The sequence below is a fragment of the Vigna angularis genome, chromosome 3, assembly GCF_016808095.1.
Source record: "Vigna angularis cultivar LongXiaoDou No.4 chromosome 3, ASM1680809v1, whole genome shotgun sequence".
Lineage (NCBI taxonomy): Eukaryota > Viridiplantae > Streptophyta > Magnoliopsida > Fabales > Fabaceae > Vigna > Vigna angularis.
In genome coordinates, this window is record NC_068972.1 from 5,462,154 (window position 1) to 5,481,042 (window position 18,889).

Consider the following 18,889-nt stretch of genomic DNA (forward strand, 5'->3'; position numbering starts at 1 on the left):
TACATTCAAATTCATCATTTCACATATTGTTCATATACCACAAAACGTCATTTCAGTTCAAATAACTCAAGGATCTTCTTTTCCATAAACATACATAAGAAATTACACAAATTAAAAAAATTTCCTAGCTTCCTTTACCTCAGAGATAAATTGTCCAACTCACAGAATCACTCCAACAGTACCTTGTACCGCAAGGAAACTCAACAGAAACCTACAACTCACCAATTGATGATAGAGAACATCTCTTAGAGCTTGAATTGAACTAGGAACTTAAGAACAAAACTACAAGACACATGCAACAGAAGAATTCGCATGATCTTGACCCAAAAACATACGGTGAAAAGAGGAAAACAGCTTACCAGCCAGAATCGAGAAATTGATCGGTTAGTTGTGTAACTCTCTACGTCGTGAACGTTTGGGCACCTCCTGACCGTCAATCAGACAACTCAAATGAGAGAAACTCTAGAGAGATGTCAAAGAACTCTGAGGAATAATATTATAGAGAAATGAATTGTATTTAGATAATAAATCGAGTTTTAGAAAGTTATATTTATATTATAAGATTATTTTAAATTAAAATTGCTCGTCTCATTATTTTAATACACCGATATACTCTAATACTCTATTTTCTAGTTTCTTACACAAAAATGGTAAAATAATATTTAAAATATTTATTCAAAACTGCATATTTAAGTGTATTTGTTTAATTTAAAAGATTAGCATGTTTGAGCATTTAATAGGTTTCAATGAATATTAATCTAATTAGATAAATTGATCCCATGTAGCGTAGAAATATATGGATGCTATCTTACTTACCATTTATTGGAGCCTGCTTGCTCTCTTGGACAGACATAAGAAAAAAAGTTATATTATTTTAGGCTTTCTTCGAATGATTTTAATATAAAACTACTAAAATATTTGATAAAAATAAAATCATAAATATATTTAATTTATTTTGGAGAGTAGGAGCAGTCCCGTGAATGTGGCGCGATGATCGAATAAATAATAAATAATAATATTAATAAAATAAAACATGTATTGGAATAAAATAGTATTGTTTTCAGTAGATATTTATTCTGGCCACCTACCCACAACACAACACTGTCTTTATTTTCAATATGATTTTAGAATAATTGTCATAAAAATCTAATAGTCTTATAATATATTATTTCACAAAAAAAATATATTTATAATGATGTGAAGATTTTAAACTGCAATACATTTTAGTAAAATTTTAAAATTAAAATTAAATATAATTTGAATTTTTAAACTTAAATATATGAAATTTGAATTCGTTATTATATAAAATTTTGGTAAAATTTAGTTTTTAAATTTAAAAAATAAATATATTAGATATGTTAAACAACAATAGATTGAAAAAAAATTAACATCTTATATTATTCGATTTTGAAGTTTGAAAAAAATATCTAAACTGAAAAAAAAAAGATAATTCTACATCAAATTTAAAAATCACACGTCTCTGGATTTCAGAATCATTGGCTCAGAATTGAGAATTGACCAAACTCCAATACTAGAAAAATGTGTAAAACCAAACAAATATAAATGTCTTATCACCAAGATGTGTTTATTTATTTTTTTCAAAATCTATAATTTGATTTTTCATTTTCTTATTTTCAGAACTAGAAGGCGAAACAATTCCTCTATTTTTATTTATCACCTTTTGTACCGAAAACAAGCACATCTATTAGGATTGCGAAATGAAAAAAATATCGTGCACCTTAACGTTAGCTGTTTGACCTATCATTCTGGCAGAAAGGTTGTGTAGGCGAATCTTCTTTGAATAAATAAATACTTTATATTTTAATTGGTCGACCTAATACGAAAGCAAGAAATAATTACATTTCTCAATACACAGGGGTAAGTTCAAACAATTACAAAAAAGATTGGTTGAGATATAAAGCTTATTTATATATAAAAAATAATTTTGATTAAGAGAAGTGAAAATAAATTAAAAATAGTGTACAAATAAGTATGATTTTCTCTTTTAGTGTGTTGGGAGGTGTGGGAAAACTGCTCATAAAATGAAAAAAGCCATGGAAATTCCTCCATTGAAAAAGCTACACCTGCAAATCACACATAAATTTCTCATGATCTCCTCCAAATCACACCTCTTATAAGAGGATGGAAGAAAGCAGCAATCCCGCTTTTGCTCGCTTTCATTTCCTCGATAATCAACAGAAACGAACATGATTTTTATTACAATCCATCTTCGCAAATTCACGTGAACAATATATCCTTAGATTTTGTTTACTTGAATGAATTTGAAAGAGAGTGATTGAGTGAATTTGAGAGAATTTAAAAATAATTTTTTTATTGTTTGAGTGAATTTAGAAGTAGGTGAGAGTAGATTTGGAAGTAAATTTTTTAATCTGTTAAATTAATCAAATCCTACACTAATTCTCACCAACGTTGTTTCTAAATTCACTCTCATTTACCTTCAAATTCACTCAAATAAACAACAACAAAATTTATATTCAAATCTTTCAAATCCACTCAATCACTCTCCTCCAAATCTATTCAAATAAAAAAGGATTAATGTGTTAGGAAGTGAGGGAAAACTGCTCATAAAATGGAAGCCATGGAAATTCCTCCATTGAAGAAGCTACACCTGCAAACCACACAGAAGAGGAAATAAAAAGGTGACAACAAGTGACAGAATCAAACAGAAGAAATTATAAAGTAAATGGGTCTGGTAAGTTCTTGGTTTTGACATGTGGCGGTGTCCCACTTCGCTACCCTACGCGTTGACAAAAAAGAAAAGAAAAGAAAAGAAAAAGGGAATTCTATATTTTAATGTTGAAATATCTTATCCTTCTTCTGCCTCTTCTTTGGGTCACTCAACTAAACTAATTAATGCAACACAAGGGCTTTCCCAAAGGAGAAATAAACAAAAACAGGCATAATGAATCAGAGAAGAAAAAAAACTGTGTTAGATTTCCCTTGCCATCTACTTTACCTTCTCCATTAGGCATGTGACTCATAATAATACATCAGCCTAAAAGAAAAAGCGAAAAGGGAAAAGAACACCAAATTATATATTATACTGTACTTGCTTCTCCTTCCTCCACGTCGCTCCCATCCAAACTTTCCTTCCCATCATCATGCCATAACATCATCCAAAGTCCACATTCAATGACCTATACCCAATTCCATGGCAATACACCTGTTCTTTCTTTTCACTTTGTCCTATTCAAACCTCATCACCCAAATTGCTTTATCAATACTTTAACTGCACTGCTTCCCTACTTCTTTCACTATAACAACAATCCTATTCCTGTCAAGATTCAAGATACAACATTTCATTTTTATTTTTGGAACATATATACAAGGTGGACAACTATAGTAAATTTCTTCTACTTCCCATAATCCCTGTTGGTGTTCCTCCTTCCATAGCTATAATTAAAAAGGTCAAAGGCAAGCCCATATCTTTGTTTCACGTTGCTAGATCAAAGCTTGAGCTCTACTTACATTCCAACATGAATCCTCAAGGTCGAGTGAAGGAAGAGTTTCTCGGAGAAAGTTCTTCCTTTTATGGTGGCTATGATCCGCCCCCGATAATGATTGTTCCTCAACCGGTTGAGGGGCTTCATGAAACTGGTCCTCCGCCATTCCTAACAAAAACGTACGACATTGTTGATGACCCTTCCACTGACCATATAATTTCCTGGAGCAAGGGGAACAATAGCTTCATTGTGTGGGATCCACAGGCCTTTTCCGTGACCCTTTTGCCCAGATTCTTCAAGCACAACAATTTCTCCAGTTTTGTCCGGCAACTCAACACCTATGTCAGTAACACCTCTTTTTACTTACCAATCATCCAATATTATGATGTATATTTTATTCTACTTCTAGCTAGCTTTTCTTACTGTGGTCAGATGAAATGTTATTTTCACTATGGATTGCTTCTACATGCAACGATATAACCTTAATCATCTTCCTTGTCATGAATAATTGATGTGTTGGTATTAATTCTTCCATCTTCAGTTATCGTATTTGGCACTGGTAGGTTTGGTTGGGCTCGATTTTTTGTGTTTCTTAATTAGGTTCCCCACTTCCCTATTATTATTATTCTTGAAAAGGAAAGGTAGAAAAGTTGCAGCATAAAACGATACAAGACAGTATTGATATTCACCTTTAGTTTGCAGTGATGTTACATCTTAACATATTAAGGCGTTATAGGTGGTTTAGGTAAAGAGTTTTATCGATCATATATATAGATACATGCGTTTGTCAAACCATTATAAGACCGTATTTTTAATAGATTTGAAAATGAATTAGAAGGAATTTGGCATGACTGTAGGGGTTTAAAAAGGTTGATCCAGATAAGTGGGAGTTTGCTAATGAGATGTTTCTCAGAGGGCAAAGGATTCTTCTGAAGAGCATTAGAAGGCGGAAAACAAATCACCAATCTCATGCGATGCAGCAAGCGGTGGATCCTTGTGTTGAGGTGGGGCTGTTTGGATTAGATGGAGAAGTTGATAGGTTGAAGCGTGACAGGCAAGTTCTTATGGCGGAGTTGGTGAAACTCAGACAACAGCAACAGAATACTAGAGTTCACATTCAAGCAATGGAAGGAAGGCTTAAAAGGACTGAGCAGAAACAGCAGCAGACGATGAATTTCTTAGCCAGGGCAATGCAGAATCCCAACTTCGTGCAACAATTGGTTCAGCAAAAGGAGCTTAGAAAGGAGCTCAAGGAAGCTTTTTCTAAGAAGAGGTGTCTTGATCAAGGGCCTAGTAATGTTGTTGAAGTAGGAGAGTTGGCTTGCGGTGAAGAGTACTCAAGTTTGGTTAAACTTGAAGCACAAGTGTTGGATTTTGAGGTACCAGATATTGACCTTGGTTTGAATCTGGGGGAGCAAATTGGAAGCCAGAAGAGAATGGAGGGAGATTATGTTCAAGTTGAAAGTATGGATAAAGATATTGATGAAGTGTTTTGGCAAGATTTGCTGAATGAGGGCATTGAAGAACAAGGTGTAATGGGTGTAGATGTATTGGCTCAGCAACTTGGTTATTTGGCCTCAAGGTCCAAATAGGAGATTGTAAAGGGTTGCTGCATTTCCATTGCTTCATTGAATGCCAAGATCTCCTTAATTAATTACTTTTAGATACATACACTTCTCTAACCAGTTATTGTATTGATACTGAGATGCTAAACTGACTTTCTTGTCAAATTGTTATTGGTCCACATTTAAAGCAGCAGCTTATCAAGAAATGGACTCCTTTTGATGACAGTTAGCAAAAGGGTGGTTGTTCTCGTGGTTTTCTCAATTATTGTATGTCAAATTTATTTCAAGTTAATATCTCAGTGAAATGTGGAGGAACTCTCTTGTTTAGCTACTTATATGATTTCATACAATTATTACAAGGTAGGGTTGCAGCTTGAATTTTTCTTTTTTAAGGACCAACTAAAGAAAATTGTGACTAAGAAAATAAGATCACATTACTATATTCATGAGACATTAAATCTATTATCCTATGTGAAAAAAAAATATATTGAACATTATATAGTGTAGTATAGTATATATGTCTCTTAATATTTTAATTCAGTTTAAAAAATTTCAAGCGTGGTGTACAAGTGTTTTGTTATCTTTTTCCTAGCATAATCTCGAGTACAATATTAGTCAATTTATTTATGTTATCATCACGAAAATTTTCGCATCAACCCTCTTCAATTTTTCTATACTTATGAAATACTTAATAAAAAATTACTTTTAATTTTTAGTTGGTTCTTTTTAAATTGTTTTATATTTAGAACAAAAACATTACATTAATAGTATTGAATGAGTGTTTATTAAAACAAAATTATATATGTTTGTGTCTCATCACCTATTACCATTAAAAATGTTAATTTATATGTATCAAACAATATTTTTTTATAATAACTTTCTTAATTATTAAGGTACATTAAGTAATTAAGTATAAGAAATGAAATTTAAGCCTAACTCAACCTCATAAAAGGAGATATTATAAAATTGACATTGTCTCTAATTAAGGTGGGATTTTTAACTCACTCTCACACTGAGGTATATATATCTCGAATGTGAGACTAAATATTAATGGATGATCCGATAACGGGTGAAACAATATGCTTAACAAACTCGCTAGGATATGTTCGAACCTGACTTTGATACCATGTTAAAAAGGTTTAAAGAACAATTCTTATATATTATTTGAAAAGAATAAAGTACCATATATATATATATATATATATCCTATAATTCTTCTATACCAAAAAAAATATAAACATGTACACATTATAATAATATATAAATTATAACTAATACAATAATTTTTTTATATATGTTAATAGAATATTTCACATTTGTTAACATAAACTTGTATAAAAATAAAATTTTATAAAACAAAAGTAATGTGAATTTCTTTTATATTATATTATGTATTATATTTCGATGTTTTAGAAGACAAATTTCCTTAATAAGTTATCACGGAAATTATATATCATCAAGTTCAAGATCACGTTCAGGTTCATAAAATTCAAGTTCTTATTTTAGGTCTTTAAAGAAAGGGAAATTCTACAAATTTTTTAATATTATAATTTTATTATATTAATTATAAACTTATGTTTGAGAATAAATTTAATTAAATTGTTATAAATGACTATTAATTTTTACAATAAATTGTTTTATTCTTAGATCTGTTCACTAGTAATACATAATAACATAAATTATTTTTTACTAGTAAATAAAAGGTTTTACTTTTAAGTTTGTTTTAAGTTCCTTTAAATCGAAGCGCTGACTTTTGTTGTAGTGAAGTTTTTTCAACTGTTTGTAAACAATGTGATATGTTGTAATGGATTGAAGTACTCCCTTATTAATAATATTTTTTAGTATTAAAAATAATTAGTGAAATGTTAGTTAAAAAAATTAGTTAGCGTATATTAATATTGCAAGTAAAAGGTGATTATCACATGTGAGTCACATGCGTAACAACACGAAGCACATGTAACAGTGATAACAATATATGGAAATGAAATTCTTTGAAGAATGTTAATTTATTTCCTTTAGTGGAAAAAAATTTGAAAAGGGATTGTCGCCCTTGAATTGCATAGGTTGCTTGCTGCAATTTTCTGTCTTGGTGATAAGGTTCCACATGACATGGATGAGCAGTGTTGGTGGCAGGACACGTGTATCTTCATAATCTTCGAAATTCTTATGACTAATCTTAAATTTTTTCATACCCTGACCTTCTCTTGTGACCCAGGCCAAATAACTTTTTATCTTTTAATTAAAGATCTTGAATTTGGCTATTGCAAAATCTGAACTCATAGTATTACAGAATGATGATTGAATAATATTTTTCTCATGTAATATTTCGGGGACTAACAATAAAAGCATTTTAAATTGGTGAGTATTATTTGTTTAGGACAATATGTCAGTATCAAAATAAAACTGTGATTATTTTATTAAAAAGTTGATAATAATTAATTTAAAACATTTGAAAAATCTAAATAATTCAGAAAAGTAAACGGTGATTAAATAATGAATATGTTATAGAATGGCGAGCATGTTGAAGCGAAGGCAGCATTGATTTCCGCATTTGTTGACACTTCCATCCATCGTCGGATCCGCCAACACCCAATACCTCAAACTTTATTATCTGTGGAAAAAATGTATTCAAAATTAATATATACCCTAATAATCTCTACTGTTTATAAAAAAATGTTTTAGAATTTATATAATTTCTATAAATATCATTAGTACAAAATTAAGAAAAAGATAAACGATTAATATGTCTAATGTGAAAATTCAATGAAATTTTTTCTCCAGTGTTACTAATAAACAATTTTTTTTTCTTATTCTCTTTTAATTTCCTATCATAATAATAATAATAACTATGGCGGTGACGGACATCAAATGAAAAAGGTTAAATAAATTATATAATTATTATTATATATACGCGTGGCAGGTTATAACTAATAGTGGAATAGTACAAAAATCAGCAAATGGACCCAGTCACTTGTCATTCTTTGACATTTTAAAATAAAACTTTGTTTTCTTTCGTATTAATTATTCATTAATATTTTTTAATGCCATTAATCAGCTTTGGGTTTCAACTTCACTATTTTCTTAGAAATTTATTATTTTACAAACAGTATTAAAAAAAATAACTTCTGTTATATGGTTGATTATTTAAGATATTATCACACACTCTATATTGCATGGATTTAAATATGTTGCTTGTTTGCAAAAATTTAGGATGCAAACACATTAATATAAATGATTATTCTACAAAAATGTGACCTTGAATCTCAGTTATCAGTGTATAACACCATACTAGTGAAGAATAGAGATTCAATTTATTTAAACATTTTTATATAAGAAATAGAAACTAAAGTTATACCCATACCTATCAAAATCCTATAAATGATATAAAAATACAAAATAAACCAAATTTAGAGCATAAAAAATATTAAATTCTTCAAAACTAAAAAAAATCACAATGAAATAATATAATAAGTAAATATGCAGCCATCATTATTATAACATTTAAACGTGACTACAGATATTAAACATTAGTCATTCAGTATCCTCATTTTCTTATTATACATAACAAAAGTACATGATATTAAAAGAAGCCTAGTTTTTAATTATGAATACTTTTTATCGAGCATATTCGAAATACGAATCTAATACATATTTATGCACTAAAATATTTTTTTGTTATTTATTATGTTTTTTGTGTGTGCACACCATAATACATCACATGAAGTGTTTAATTTACTATCAGTGTTCCACTCACGTGTTTGGCACACAATCAGGCGGAACCGCATTGGATTATAGTCAAGCATTAGGCTAAATGCACATTGCATCATGAAAATAATCGCCGTAATGTTTTATTTTCTATTAATATTAAGTTTTATTATCTGCCATAATACGTGATTAAGATAATTGGAGCTTTAACAAGGTTTCAGATCTTTTACATTTTCATATCAAACATAAATCTCCATACTAATTTTTTGTTTCGACAAAATGGGGACGAAAATTTGAATACGATACTTTATTACTATTTTTTGTTTTATTAGCGACGATATTTAAAAAATTAAAAGAAGAAAAAATATATTTGTATTTTGTCGGAAGTAAAATGTATCCTGTTTGGGTTTTAACAATTTAAAAGTGCGATTTCGCCAAATAAAAACGCAAAACGCGTAAACATCCAAACAAGACCTTAATTTCTCTGCAAAACCTTCGTTCGGAAGCTCTTAGTCGTTGTTGCGGTTCTTCACCCTTCTACACTCTCTGTGTTCCCTTCACTAGCTCTCGAGATTTTAAAAATCTACCTCTGTTTTTTCCTTCGGATCAAATCCTTTTGATCTCTCCGCTTGTTTTCGCGCAATGCCGTTGCCCTGAATCTGACACCAAATTAGAGTCCACGAGATTTCACAAAGTAGCGACGACCGCATCGCGAGAAAAAACCCTTATTTCTTCGAATGGGGTCGGTGCCGTCAACGCCGCGCAAGAGTGGCACATTCTCTCCGGAGACGGCGGAGTATCTGATCGGAACTTTAGTCGATAACCAGCCCTTCCCTCTCTCGTCAGAGTTCTGGCAGAAATTGCTGGAGCTTCCTCTCAATGTCCAATGGCCGGCTCAACGTGTTCAACAAGCTTGCGAGCTATTAGGTTTGCCATGTTCTAATTACTTTATTTGGTCATCGTTTTAGACTTAGAATGGTAATGATTTGAAGGAGAGGTTTCAATTGTTCAATTCTTGGCACATTCTGTTGGTTAATGGCTCAGAATGTTGAAGGGGTACGGTTTTCCAATATCGCAATTATGATAATGTCAAGAACTTCATAATGATGATTATATTCTCTAAAGAAATTGGGTTTTTAATTGAATTAATTCTTAATAATTTTTAGTTTGACTCTGTTTTAAATTTTAGTTTATGTTATGATTTGTTAATTGATGTTCGACTGTTTAGGAGTGATTTTTTCCCCGTGGCAAGATCTTGTTTTGAACACTTGGTTATTGTTTTTCTCCTAATTATGATAATGTCAAGAACTTCATAATGGTAATTATATGTTCTAAAGAAATTGGGTTTTTAATTGAAGTAATTCTTAATGATTTATAGTTTGACTCTGTTTTAAAGTTTAGTTTATGTTATGATTTGTTAATTGATGTTCGGCTGTTTAGGAGTGATTTTTCCCCCGTGGTAAGATCTTGTTTTTTGAACACTTGGTTATTGTTTTTCTCCTAATTGTTTTGCAGCCAAAAATAATTGTCACACCAGACATCTCGCTAAGATTTTGTTCCATCTAGCTTGCTGCTTGCAACAGGGCGTGTCTTCTTCTGGTGTATCGCCCTTGGTCTATAAAAAAGCTGTTAATGCAGTGTACTTCAGTTCAATATTTTTAAAGTACTTGATTGAAAGTGTCCAAGGGGATATCCAGTTATACCTGTCAATTGAAGATAATGAGGCTGTACCGAAGGACGTTTTGAGAGGTATGTATGACTCTTTGTTTCAGATATACAATTAAACCGCGCAAACGTAGCATTAAAATTATATTGAACTCAAGATTCGTTAGAAAGCTGAAACTTAATTTTGATTCCTACTGAGTGAGAAATATTGGGTTCAGTATCCGCTTATTATTTTTATGTGACACAAGCATGGGTTTTAATCGGTACTTCCTTACTTTTATTGGATTTCTGAATTATGTCATATACCCCTTTCAAAACTTTTTTTGGTTTTTATGTGTGTGTTTCCAGTATTATTCAAATCTCTTAATTGTTTTTAAATTTTTATTTTAATGCAGATCAAACCATTGAAAATTTTGTTATGCGGAATGTGCTGAACTTTATAGCATCAGTAGAAGTGAGGTATATCATTACCCATGAATAATTTAACGTGCTAATTCTTGTTGAGTTATTTAGTAAGCTATCTGTCCTGACAATTTAATATTATTATTATAGTCCAGACACATTTCTCCTACACCTAGAGCTGCTTAATTTCATGATTATTGCAATGTCAACTCAGCTTCTCTGTGGGTCATCTCCTGGGCCCAATGATGTGAACCCCTTTCTTGATGCAGCAATGGCTCAGGTTAAAACTTCATATTTTAGCATCAAACTTCAGTTGTTTAGTTATTGTGTATTAGCAGATAGATTGTAAACATCTATGCTTGTGGTTTTTGCAGGACAGCTCTCTGATTGGTTCAGTTGTTCGCAGATTGCTTCTAAACTTCATGATGCGTTCTGATGTTCCATTTAATAGGGCTACTTATTCCATCTTATCTGATGGAAGTCAGAGTAGTGTGCTACAGAGAGTTGGTTCTGCAGCTGGTATGATGACTGCAGATACTTTTCTTAGTATTTATGGATTTTTTGAAGTCAAATAAGCATTTTGAATATAATTAATATAATTGCTCAAAGATTACTTTGTGAAGTTTGGGAGCTCACTGATATGTAGTTTTTTGTATTTTTACCTTGCAGCAAATATTGTTTTATTTCCATTTAGTTATTTGGTCAGTTCGAGTGGTGAAGGATCGAAAGGTCCAATTGCAGATATCAGTATTCATGTGCTGCTTGTTCTTGTTCATTATCACAAATGTGTCATGAGTGAGGACTATGCAAATAACAAATCTTCGACGTCAGATTTTTTACTCAAAGAAAATTCCCACTTCTCTGAAAATCCTTACTGCAAGGCGTTGGAACATGCAAATGATTGTGAATGTAATGTATTTTTCATATCTCTTCATATTATTTTAATTGATTAAGGATGCTAGCAATTTTTTTATCAGACCTATAAATGCAGTGGATCGTGTAGACATTGAGGGCAATGCGCATAGTGCTCAACACATAAAGCTTCCCTTTGCTTTGTTGTTTGATACACTTGGGATGTGAGTTTCTTGCTCTGGTGGTTTTTTACAATTAACATACTACATTCATTTCATGCTTAGCTATGGTTTTAATTGAGTCCATCTCTGCAAAGTATGGTAGTATAATCTGCATGTTTGTAAACTGTTTCTTATCACTATAAGTCAAAACTTCTGCATCTCAAATGTCACATAATTAGCACGTGTGCCGTCCATCAGTCTTATTATGACATTTAGAGAACTTGTTTCTTACACTCTGTTCACCAATTGATTCTCACATCAAAGTGAGGGAGGGAAAAGGTAAAATAAACTAGAAATAAGAATTAGATCCTTATTTTCCTCACCTACTATCATGTTTGGTCTTCAATTAGCTACAAATTTCTTTGTCGTTCATGTTTCTGGCATATTTGCGTAGAATATACACATAGAGCAATGCATTTATAATAATGAATCATACAAAAAATTTGGCTTAGTTCACATACAAATGATATTATAACTGACATCATCTAATGATATCTTAATAATATCTAATATTTTCTCTGAAATTGATACATATAAATCTTATGTACCTAGTTTGTTACAAATATAATCAATTATAGGTCCTTATAAAGACTTAATAAAAATATCTACTAATTGATAATTTGGGTTGACAAACTCAATCTTCATCTCCAAATATAAATCTTTTCTCGAATGAAATGACAATCATTTTCAATGTGTTTGGTCCTTTCATGAGAAATGAGATTAGATCTAATATGAAGAATAGCCTGAATGTCACATATAAGTGTCATTGAGTGACATCTCCAAATTGCAATTCTTTAAGTAATTGTTTTAAGTCAAATAAGCTCACAAGTTGCTAAGACCATAACTTTATATTTTGCTTCCGCACTAGATTTGACCCCAGCATTTTGTTTATTCCTCTTCCAAGATATCAAGTTATCACCACTGGAGACACAATATTTAAAAGTAGATATTTTATCAGAAGGAGATCATGTCCAATTAGTATATGAACAATAGATAACTTTAGTATGGTTATTGTGACCATATAACTAACTTTTTCTAGGATATTTTTTAATGTACTTTAATATATGAATGACTACATTCCAATGATTTGGACATTAAGAAGTAGACTTTAAACTGAACTCAACCTCACTAAACCGACTTGTAAGATGAGATTTGCATCCACTTATATATAGCAAATTTTTCTTATTTCTAATCGATGTAGAATATCCAACACACCTTCACACCAAGGCACATACATTTTGATCATGAGATTAGATATTTATAGATATTTTTGGATTTTGCTCAATAGTTTGTTTTTTTTAACTTTTCAATGTTTATTCCTCTGCAGATGCTTAGCTGATGAGGCAGCTGTACTGCTGCTTTACTCGTTGTTGCAAGGGAATTCTGCCTTTTTGGAGTATGTATTGGTGCGGACAGATCTGGATACATTGGTACGAAGGAGCAAATTTAAGTTTCTCCTGTGAAGCAATTGGGAAAGAATTAATTATTTATATATGTAAAAGTCAGGAAGAACTTCGGATAAAGCTATGTTGAGGATTATTGCTTTTTAAAACATGTATTTACTTGATTACCGTCTGATATATTAACAACCTGCTAATACTGTAGAATGACGGATGATTAGCCTAATTCTAATACCTGTTTATCTTATGAAATTAACAGTTAATGCCAATTCTGGAAGCTTTGTACAATGCTTCTACAAGGACGGCTAATCAAATTTACATGTTGCTAATTATTCTTCTCATACTCAGTCAAGATTCTTCTTTTAATGCGAGCATTCATAAGCTGGTAAAAGTTGTTGTTTGACATTAGATTTTGTTCTAAAAATGTGTGGACTGTGCTACATGCTAACGTGGTATATGAATGGACAGATATTGACTGGTGTCCCATGGTACAAAGAACGCCTTCTCCATCAGACATCTCTTGGTTCTTTCATGGTCATAATTCTTATCAGAACTGTACAGTATAATTTGTCGAAACTCCGGGTATACATCTTAAACACAGATGTACTGTCAATTCATTTCATGATTATTTAATTCAGACATACATATATTAAAAATACCTAATATATTGGCCAATTAATATGGTTATTACCGAGATATGTGTCACTGTTCTGAGTTTGTATGAATTATGTCTTTATTAGTTGAATGAAGTGATTGATTCTATTAATTTCAATGTTTCTGTTTTATGTGAAATACTTCATTCCATCATAGTTGAATTATGGATACTTTACCTCATGTTGAAAACTGGATTTGTTTCTGCTGATGAATTGCACTGGACTTGGACATATATTTATACCGTTCACCCAAATAAATTAGAACAACCCCTGTGAAATTCTAATGTATATTTGGGGAGGGCATCCATTGGGATTTTCCTTTTCTATCATTGTGAACTCATATTCAACAAATATTAAACCTTAAAGTCTCTATCTCGGTTATATAATTTTCACTCAAGTACGTGAATTATAAGTTGCATTTGTTGAGTTGGTGTTGCTATCTTTAGTTAGTATGAGAAAATAGGATATTTGGACATTATGTATTAAAAGTAGTATTCATGAATAAAACCCGTACTTTTAAGGACAGACATTAAGTTTACAACTGTACAAGCCTTGGATTGAGACTCCAAAATCATTGAAGTATGTTAGTTAATGTCTACCTATGTAGTTTACGTTTATAAAACTAATAAAATTGTTTGTTTTATTTATATATATCTCCTCCGATCATTCTGTTTTTTGTTGAATTATGATAGGATGTCTATCTCCAAACAACATGTTTGGCAACCTTGGCAAACATGGCACCTCATGTTCATCGTTTGAGTGCATATGCATCTCAGAGACTAGTCAGCCTTTTTGACATGCTTTCACGCAAGTATGTCACTCTTTTGCTGGCCTTCATAATCTTCCATTCTCAATTTTATGGAACATTGTAATCTGTGGTTTAAAATGAGGTCAAATATTTTCTTCTTAACAGGTATAACAAATTAGCTGAACACAAAGATAATAAACTGCATACAGCAAAAGGTAACTCATTTGAAGGAAACAACCTTGTAGAAGATATGGTATGTACTGCCTTCGTGCTTTTTTTATTTTACTGATTACAAACTTAGATTATTCCTTTTTATAAACTATCTAATTTGTTGGTGCAGTCAACTGAATTGCACATTTACACTGACTTCTTGAGGCTTGTACTAGAAATAATAAATGCAATCCTGACTTATGCACTGCCTCGGAATCCTGAGGTAGATGATTTTTATTTGATTGATTGAGAAGACATATGATATAATGTCTATTTTTGATCTAGTTTGCGGTATCTGTAATTTACATTATAACCTTATACATCCATCTTACTGACCTCTTATGTGACCGGGGCAGGTAGTATATGCAATAATGCACAGGCAGGAAGTCTTTCAGCCATTCAAGAATCATCCACGCTTCAATGAATTGATTGATAACATTTATACTGTACGTGTTATTTGTTATACTTAAATGAAAGTTACAAGATATCCTGACCCTTATGAAATCTTGTAACTCTTGAAGGAGCAAGTTTTGTTATATCTTTAGTCACATTAATGAAGAATTATCTATTAAATATTTACAGGTATTAGATTTTTTCAATAGTCATATGGATGCTCAAAGAGAGAACGGTGACTGGTCAGTCAATGAAGTACTCCAAGTCATAACTGTCAATTGTCGTTCTTGGAGGGGTGATGGAATGAAGGTAAGGTGGAATATGGTTTTCTGATTTGTGGTTTGCTTTCTGTGATGAAATATCATTAGGTGGATTATTGTCTTGGTTTTCTGAGGTTGTATCTTTTTTGGCAGATGTTTACTCAACTGCGCTTTACATATGAACAAGAGAGTCATCCAGAGGAGTTTTTTATCCCGTATGTCTGGCAGCTAGTGCTATCCCATTGGTATGATTCCTAAAGCATTTTATTCACGTTGTCTGAGGGCTATTCATTATTATTTTACTCAGTTTGAATTATGTTGGTATTGTTTCATTTCGTCCTGCTTGTAAATTGCATATGCTTGCTCATTAAGTAGCAAACCTTGATAATCTTTATGCATTGAGACTTGAAAAACACTAGCTCCAGGAATTGGTTGTAGTAGTATCTAGGTAATCATTGTTCATTGAGACTTGAAAAAACGCTAGCTCCTGGAATTGATTGTATTATCGATCTTATTTTTTATCTTAACTCTTTGTCAATCGTTTTCGCCCATGTTCTTTTTCCCATTGTGCATGCACTAATGCAAAAGTTGTGTCCTCTTCAGTGGATTCTCATTCAATACAGGAGCTATAAATTTGTTTCCAGTTGATCTACAAACGGAAGTATGTATCTGAACACCTCTGCTTTTTTTGTTATTGTCTGTGCGTACATACAACATCAAACATTACATTTTCTTTTTCTTTTTTTCATGAGTGGCAGCCTTCCTTTAGCTTTTGCTTATTATGTTGTTGTTTTTATGATGGATTAATGCCTACCATCATTGTCATTCTTGCATCCCATCTGTGTAGTGCACAGTGGGAGAGACATTTATTTATTAAGTACAAAACCAAGGTCGTACCCCCGCTGGACCAAATTTGAATCATCCCGTTATATTTGACGTATTAAACACGTAATTAAAGGGCGATAGGTCTGGTTCCCACCTTCCGTCTTATAGCATTGTCCTGTGTAGTGTAGTGTTAGGTCAACATCAATTTATTGTAGTGTGGTCTTAATTTCATTTGTATTGGATGCGACACTCCTTCCTTCTATTGTTTTGGTCTTTGACTTGAAATGATTTGCAGGGACTTGAAAATGGGGTGGTGGGAAGCACCCTCCAAAATGGTGATTTTGACAAGCCTGAATATCAGCTTGATCCATAAACGAGGGGTTTTACAAACGTGGCTGAAGATATAGTTTCTATTGGTGAATATTTGTACATACGCAATAGATACAATTTCTGAAAAAAGAAGAAAACTGCCGAGATGTGTATTGTTCTCATTCTTTTCTGTTCATAAATTGAGTGTAGAGATCCATACCCGTAGATGAAGTTCAGATATCGTGTAATTAATAAGGGGGTGACACTAATATATCCATGTCATATCATAAGTTTTTTGGGCTCACTTCCTTGTGCTTCGGTACCTAACGCCTTTTTTCATCTTGGAACTTCTCGTTTTGTATTGCCTCTGTATTTTGTGTCAGCATGATAAACAGGTCTGTATCATTCATCAACATTGTTTTAATTGAACAATAATGGAATGTTGCATAATAATTATGATATGTATTTGTTTTTCAATTATGCCTTTTACTAATACGATTGAGAATTCCTTTTTTATATATTCTGAATCAAACTTAGGCAGTTATTATGATAATTATTGTAGCATTTTTTACAATGTAATGTATTTCTTTGAAAATATTTTTTATACTTGAACAAACGGGTGCTTGCATTGTAATATGCATTGGGTAACTCTCGAGTTAGATTTTTGTTTATTCGAATCCTTGCATTGTTCCATCCTTGAAAAAGTGATGATTTGGTAAAAGTGTTTACCACATTTTACCCCTAAATTAGAAACCTCTGGACGAATTCAAAATATGAACTACCAGTGCTTTCTACAATTGTGATAAACATTAACTTGAAACAATTTTTTAAATAAATTTCTTTAATTTTTTTGTAAGACATTATTGTAAAATATGTTCGTATTTGGTATTTAACAATAAAATTAAAAATATATTTTTCCTTTAAATCAGGTTTTCAAATATGGAAAATCACTTGCAATGTCACATTTTTTGTCTTTTTACAAATGAGGTTAATTTATTTTGAAAATTATATATATGGATTTTGTTTAAAAAATTAACAAAATAAATGGTTAAGTCGTGTTGTGTAACAGTGATATTATTTGAAAATGAAAAAAATCGTGAGAAGGAAAATAGTTAGTAATCAAATTTTCAGTTAAAATATAAATTTTACTGAAACTGTTATGGATAGCACGAGTTCTCTTATATAAAAGTTTTAATTGAAATTGTGAATTCCTATTATAATTTTTTTTATTAATTAGATTTTAACCTAATTACATTGTAAAATGTGTTTGTATTTGAAATTTAAAAATTATATTAAAAACATTTTTTCTTTAAATCAGTTTTTAAAATACGAAAATTCACTCGCAATGTCACACTTTCAGTTTTTTTACAAATGAGGTTAATTTATTATGATTTTTTTTAATACATTGTAAAATATGTTTGTATTTGGTATTTAAAAATTAAATTAAAAATATATTTTTTCTTTAAATCAGATTTTGAAATACGGAAATTACTCACAATGTCACACTTTTGTTTTTTTTACAAATGGAATTAATTTATTTTAAAAATTATGCATATGGATTTCGTTTAAAAAATATTACAAAAATGGTTCGTGTTACTTAATAATAGTAATATTATTTGGAAAAGTTGTGAGAAGGATAAGGCTAATAATTAGAAGTGAGTATAACTTTAACTAAAATATAAATCTCATTAAAGTTGATGTTTCGGATGTGAGGGGCTGTGCTGGCGTCTCCACGTCACTCTCTTCTCGTATTTCGTACGTCGGATCCTCTGTACTTACTCCTCAGTTCGCCGGTGGGAGACCTGCAAAAGATTCTCCAATGCCAAAGTCAGTTGAGAACTAAGGCATTTTTCTCAGACAGTAATGAATGTGCAGTAAATGCAACCTATCTACCACTCACCCTGGATCTATATTTATAGTTTTCGCTATGGGCTTGGGATTAGTGAAAAGTTAATCACGGCCCAATTCAGCCCAAATAGCTTTTAAACCCTACTTACCTTAAACTAAGATGATTAGTAACACGGCCGGCCGCCCTCGCGGGTCTTATCCTCGAGACCGGCCGGTCCTGACGGGTCCACGGCCTGGGCGGCCGGCTTCGGATGAGTCTTGAGTTATGGGCGCACGGGTGTCCACCCTGTCATACATAACCTTCCACAATAATGAGTGATCACGGGACACACGGGCGTCGCCCTTCAATACCTAACCCTTCCCAGTAGA

General features: G+C 31.7%; 2 protein-coding genes across 4 annotated transcripts; both read left to right on the forward strand.

Moving 5' to 3' along the window:
- The first annotated feature begins 2,786 nt into the window (after positions 1 to 2,786).
- On the forward strand, positions 2,787 to 5,360 carry LOC108325399 (heat stress transcription factor A-6b). Its single transcript, XM_017558467.2, has 2 exons — positions 2,787 to 3,806; positions 4,322 to 5,360. Exons 1-2 carry the CDS (start codon positions 3,498 to 3,500, stop codon positions 5,054 to 5,056), a joined length of 1,044 nt encoding a protein of 347 aa, XP_017413956.1. The 5' UTR covers positions 2,787 to 3,497; the 3' UTR covers positions 5,057 to 5,360.
- A 3,822-nt stretch (positions 5,361 to 9,182) lies between these two features.
- LOC108326582 (uncharacterized) lies at positions 9,183 to 16,976 on the forward strand. 3 transcript variants are annotated; one of them, XM_017560164.2, is made up of 18 exons: positions 9,183 to 9,661; positions 10,250 to 10,483; positions 10,795 to 10,858; positions 10,952 to 11,081; positions 11,176 to 11,320; positions 11,471 to 11,710; positions 11,793 to 11,877; positions 13,202 to 13,304; positions 13,534 to 13,659; positions 13,743 to 13,856; positions 14,620 to 14,738; positions 14,841 to 14,928; positions 15,016 to 15,108; positions 15,242 to 15,331; positions 15,468 to 15,587; positions 15,692 to 15,783; positions 16,142 to 16,199; positions 16,659 to 16,976. In XM_017560164.2, exons 1-18 carry the CDS (start codon positions 9,472 to 9,474, stop codon positions 16,734 to 16,736), a joined length of 2,169 nt encoding a protein of 722 aa, XP_017415653.1. In that variant the 5' UTR covers positions 9,183 to 9,471; the 3' UTR covers positions 16,737 to 16,976. The 3 variants fall into 3 exon arrangements, with proteins under 3 accessions (XP_017415653.1, XP_052730887.1, XP_052730889.1); XM_052874927.1 differs by lacking the exon at positions 16,142 to 16,199; XM_052874929.1 differs by lacking the exon at positions 15,016 to 15,108.
- The last annotated feature ends 1,913 nt before the right edge of the window (positions 16,977 to 18,889 follow it).

What these genes read in the sequence shown, in the direction of transcription:
- LOC108325399 (XM_017558467.2), top strand. Translation starts at nt 3,498, where the DNA reads ATGAATCCTCAAGGTCGAGTGAAGGAAGAGTTTCTCGGAGAAAGTTCT. An exon ending in TCCGGCAACTCAACACCTAT is followed by an intron (nt 3,807 to 4,321) that starts GTCAGTAACACC and finishes GCATGACTGTAG; the next exon opens with GGGTTTAAAAAGGTTGATCC.
- LOC108326582 (XM_017560164.2), top strand. Translation starts at nt 9,472, where the DNA reads ATGGGGTCGGTGCCGTCAACGCCGCGCAAGAGTGGCACATTCTCTCCG. An exon ending in GGAGGGGTGATGGAATGAAG is followed by an intron (nt 15,588 to 15,691) that starts GTAAGGTGGAAT and finishes CTTTTTTGGCAG; the next exon opens with ATGTTTACTCAACTGCGCTT. An exon ending in CAGTTGATCTACAAACGGAA is followed by an intron (nt 16,200 to 16,658) that starts GTATGTATCTGA and finishes AATGATTTGCAG; the next exon opens with GGACTTGAAAATGGGGTGGT.